General features: G+C 34.6%; 1 protein-coding gene across 1 annotated transcript; it reads left to right on the forward strand.

Annotated features, from left to right (window-relative positions):
• LOC107620875 (uncharacterized mitochondrial protein AtMg00310-like) lies at positions 419-1,126 on the forward strand. The gene has a single exon (XM_016322974.1). The coding sequence runs from the start codon at positions 419-421 to the stop codon at positions 1,124-1,126; it is 708 nt and encodes a 235-aa protein (XP_016178460.1).

The following is a 5,399-nucleotide window of genomic DNA, read 5'->3' on the forward strand; positions in this document are numbered from 1 at the left end:
TCCACAGAGAAGAACAGAGGCTGGAAATAAACTCAGTCAGAGGTGTCCGATAATCAATTATCTTTTCTTTGTAGACGATTCAATCCTCTTTAGCAAAGCTTCAGAAGCAAAGTGCCAGAGATTACTACAGGTCTTGCAGAACTATGAAGAAATTAACAGCCAAAGGGTAAACTTGGACAAATTATCAGTCTTCTTTAGTAAGTACACACCAATTCTAGTCTGAGATCATTTGGCAGAAATTCTCCTTGTCCCTCATGTTGGCAATCAAAACAAATATTTGGGTTTACCGGCAGTGATTCAGAGATCAAAGAAAGCTACGTTTAACTACATTAAAGATAGGGTGTGTCAGAAGCTCAGCCACTAGAAGAGGGCCCTATTATCTTCTAGTGGACGGGAAGTGCTTATTAAAGCGGTGGCAATGGCGATATCGATATACACCCTAAGTTGTTTCAAGTTACCAGAAACAGTAATTGAAGAGATTCAGCGAGCCATACTTCAATTTTGGTGGGGGCAGAAAAGGTCAGAAAACAGGATGCAGTGGATCAGATGGAGGATTTCTTGCAGACTAAAAATGCAAAGGGGTCTCAACTTTAAAGATTTGAAGGCTTTTAACCTTGCCATACTCACAAAGCAAGGTTGGAAGTTAGTTTCCAGACCTAATTCTCTCATCAATAAAGTGTTTCAAAGCAAATATTACAGATATTCAAACTTCCTAAGAGCAGAGGTTGGACATAACCCATCATGGGATTGGAGGAGTATTATCGAGGGGAGAAAGGTGCTAAAAAAAGGCATACTATGTGAAGTAGGAAGGAGAATTAACATTAGAATCCGAGAAGACTCATGGGTGAAGGATTATGTTTCAATTACTCCTATTACTACCACTGCAATGACTGTTAATCTAGAATGGGTTTCACAATTACAGAATTCAAACAAAACATGGAATCAGAACTTAATTCAGACCAATTTCAATCTAGACATAGCTACAGCAATACTTAACACTCCAATTCATGAATCAGAGGATAGAGTTACCTGGATGATGGAAAAAGGGGGCGACTTCACTGTTGCTTCGGGATACAAAATAGCCTTTAATTTCTACCACCCACCAATTGAATACCTACCAGAATAATGCAAAAGAAAATAATTATGGAGGAGCGTATGGAAAATTAATTGTCAACTGAAAATAAAGAATTTACTTTGGAAACTGATGCATGGAGGACTCCCTGTGAAAGCAAGATTGAATGCCCGAATACAATCCACCGAATGTAATACCCGGTCTAACTGAAATTAATTAAATAATAAGTTAAATAGGAGCGAATACGGTTGGAAGATTTGGCAATTGGAATTTGATGATTTAAATATAATATTTGGATTCAGTGAATTTTTCCGAGTCGGAAGACATAGTTTTCTGCGTAAAAGCGCGTAGTGAAATTTTGACCGGCAGTACCGGCTGAGACCTGTCTGGTACTGCAGTTGAGAAAATTGATTATGAGTAAGTAGGATTAAGAAATGAGGAATTATAATTAGGGGAGGTAGAAATATTTGAAGTGCGATTTAGAGCGCTAATCTTAAAGGTTTTGGTCCAAAAATTGGGCCAACGGACAAAAATAAGTGAACCGGGCCTAAGTGGGCCCAAGACCCAACATATAGTATGCTTGGTGTATTGAGAATTTGATGTACTGGGTAATGAGTATTGATTTTGTGGTTTATGCATTTAAATTGTGAAAATTAGGCCAGAGGCCGTGAATTTTGGGCCGGAGGCCGGAAAGAGGTAAGAAAGGTAAGTCGATGTGTGCATTGTATGATGGCACAAGTGATTGGATGAATTTCAGATAATGAATATATGAATGATTAGGTTGGTTATTGAATAATAAGGTTTGAGAAGTTGAAGTATGGAATTTGGTAATTTTGGGTGAATTTATGTAGATGAGGTATGTTTGGTTCGGTTGAGCTTGTAAACACTCGCCTGGGTAGTAGCCGCAGTAGTGGTTATTCCACTGGCTCTGGGTTGAGCGGGTAGTAGTAAGGGGGTTGTAGCTCAAACCTACTTGCTCCGTAGGTTTTGGCCCAAAATTGGGCCAATGGGCAAAAATAAGTGAACCGGGCCTAAGTGGGCCTAAGACCCAACATATATAAACATTAGTTATGAGCATTTCAGCTCATTTTACCCTAAAAAGAAGGGTTGGGGCGCTGAAATTGAGAGGAGAGAAGAGAAGAGAGAAAACTTAACTCTCTTTGATCTTCAAACCACCATAACTTGAGCTACGGAGCTCCGATTGACGAGCCGTTTGCGGCCACGCATCGCTCTTCTCATCCTCTACAATTATATTTAAGTTTGGTGGTGAGTATTCTATTCATCTCTGCCCAATTTTCGAAATTTTCCACTGTTACACGTTTTTGGGTAGTTAGTGTTGAAATCTTGTGATTTTGGGTGTTTAGGGATACTCCAACATGGATTCTAAGTAGGTTCTATCCCTACTTCATATGGGCTGAGATCTATTATATTATATTATTCATGTGTAAATAATCATGTAATTTATTTTATCTAAATTTGTTAGTCCAATTGAAATTAATAAAAGAAAATTATTGTTTGTAGTCTCTAAAAAATAAAAAAGGGCCCAATTCGATAAAAAAAAATCAGCAATATCCGTTGCCCAATTATGACAAAAAAAATAGGACCCAATTTGATCATAACTGCTTGGCATGTAACATAATTAAAATAAAACATATATTAGACTGAAAACCCTTGTAACCCAGTAGCTATAGGGATGTGGTTTTTGAAACTTTGCAAAATTAGCGCGTTAACTGGATTTTGACTGGTTCATTACGATTTTGACCGATTTTTATTTTTAAACGGTCAGAATATCAAATTGGACTGAATTAAAATTTAATTTACTAATTTTTTTGTTGAATTAACCAGTTCGATCCGATCCGTTCTTATAACTATGCTTTCAAGCCAAAGCTTGCTCTAGGATTTCGAACTAAGCTCAAAGAAAAGAAAGTGGAATATCCCTTCTATGAAGATATGAAACATGTGCTAAGCTAGGAAAAGCTACTAGAGGCGAAATGTTTGGTGATCAAAGAAAATCAGTTAAAAATAGTCATAACTTACCTTATTTAGTATTTATTAATTGTTGCGATAATTAATTAATGCTAAATAAAACAAGTTCTGGCCGTTTTATTTGTCTACCTAGCATTACCCTTTTTTTTTTAAATATTAGACAAAGTTTGATGTAATGTTTTAGTATTAGAAGCTAGGGTAATTTACAAAATATTTTTAAGTTTGTAATTTAAAAATATAACCTTAGTTTGTCAAAATTGTATAACTAGAAGTCTATAATAAACTCATAATTATATCAACTATAGTCTCCATTTATTGATTATACATCCTAAAATTAAATTGAAAGATGAACTTAAGAATAATTGTAATTATACTATGAATATCCAAAGGCAAGAATAATTAAAAGAGAAATTCTAGATTACCAACACATTTTATTTGAATTAAGGCTAATTTTTTATTTTTTTTTTCTTTTCGTTACCCTAAAAATGTTAGCCATCTAGCAAAACCCTAATTAAAACAGCGAAAATTTAAATACAATTAAAAATTATTAAATGATATAACAAATTTTTTAATATCATCTTCAATTTGACATGAGTATTCATTCATCTTAAAAGAATGAACAAAGATTAAAAATCAAACTAGAGTGAATTTGACATGTCATGCTACAATGATTTTTAATCGACTTGAATGAGTTGTTTGAAGATTTCAGTGTAAGCGTTGAAAACAAACCGATCTTTGGCTACAATTCTATGCAATTAATTGTACTTGCAAAAATACCTCAAAGCTATGGTGATTTTCAGTATAATTGTCCAATCGTAATATTTTTTCTGCTAATTTTATTGGTTTTGTTAAACTCAATCGTCACATGTCCCTTCAAAATGTACTCTATGTCCCTGAGTTTAGAGTTAATTTACGCTCATTGTCAGCTTTTCTTTCCAATTTTGCACCCACTTAATAATTGGTTGTAATTACTTCACTATTCATAACACCAGACATTCAAAGGGATTAGGAAGGGTAACTTGAGTGACTATACATCCTAAAAGCTAAAACCCCAATCGATTCCTCACTGCATGGTTTCACAAAATTCTCTCGTTCCTTCTTAATTTAATGTACATATCAACATTGATCAAACCTCAAAAAATTTGTGTAACTCATGGTTATGACACACTTGTTTAGGTCATGCATCTCCTATAGTTTTACATATAGTTATCAGAATCGGACCGGACTAACAGGTTCGACCGAAAAATAGGTGAACCGATAGCCTGATCGGTTCGGTTAGTTAATTAGACCGAATAAGCATTCGAATCGGTCAATAATGATGGTTAAATCCGTTAAAAACCAACCGATTTACACCTCATGTAGCACTAGACCCGCCGCGGGTCCATGGTGTACCCGCGGGCCGCTGAACCATTGTAGAAGCTTCCTCAACTATTCCTATTCCCCAAAAATGTTAAACGTGGGGTTCGAACTGGGAAACGCGTGAATACAAAGCCTTCCCCTAACCACTATGACAGACTTGTTTCTTACTCGTATATGCGACAAAAAATTATATATATAACAAAACATGAATGATTTTTTTATTTTTTTATCCTTTTAAGCATAGAACCAGACAAGTAACAACACATACTATATAAATATATTGATATTGATTGTGTTATTTTTTATTTTTTCTTGTTCACTTAAATTAAAAAATATTTTGTACTAATGACTAATTTATTATTTTTTTTACAGTATAAATTATATCTAAAAATTGATATTTAAATATTTTGACCGGATCAACTGGATAAATCAGTGATTTACCGGTTGAACCAGTAATCTAGTGACCCAGTCATATAACCGGGTCCATTACCGGTTCAGTTCTAATACTATGGTTTTACCGCATCTGGATAACATTTTCCACTTACCAAATAGATATGATTACCACACCGGTAAAGTTTGTCATCTTGCAAAATCAAGAACTTACCTTTTGAATCACACAATAACATATCCCTAAATGCATTTGACTTTATTTATTGTGATATTTGGGGACCGTACCATGTCTCAACTTATAATAAAAAAAATATTTTTTTCTTAATTATTGTGAATGATGCTACTCGTTTCTGCTAGATTTATGTTATCTAACAAGTCTAAGGCCACAACTTGTTTGAAAGCTTTTTTGCATTGATTGACACTCAATTTAGCACAAAGATCAAATGCATCAGGTCTGACAATGGTAAAGAACTTTTTTTCACTGAATTCTTGCAACAAAGAGGAGTTTTGCACCAATTTTTCTGCCCTTATTGCCTCTAATAGAATGTAGTGGTCAAACGCAAGCATCAACACCTTCTCAATGTGGCCAAAT

The sequence above is a fragment of the Arachis ipaensis genome, chromosome B10, assembly GCF_000816755.2.
Source record: "Arachis ipaensis cultivar K30076 chromosome B10, Araip1.1, whole genome shotgun sequence".
Taxonomy (NCBI): domain Eukaryota; kingdom Viridiplantae; phylum Streptophyta; class Magnoliopsida; order Fabales; family Fabaceae; genus Arachis; species Arachis ipaensis.

Coding starts and splice junctions, on each gene's coding strand:
- LOC107620875 (XM_016322974.1), top strand. CDS start 419: ATGGCGATATCGATATACACCCTAAGTTGTTTCAAGTTACCAGAAACA.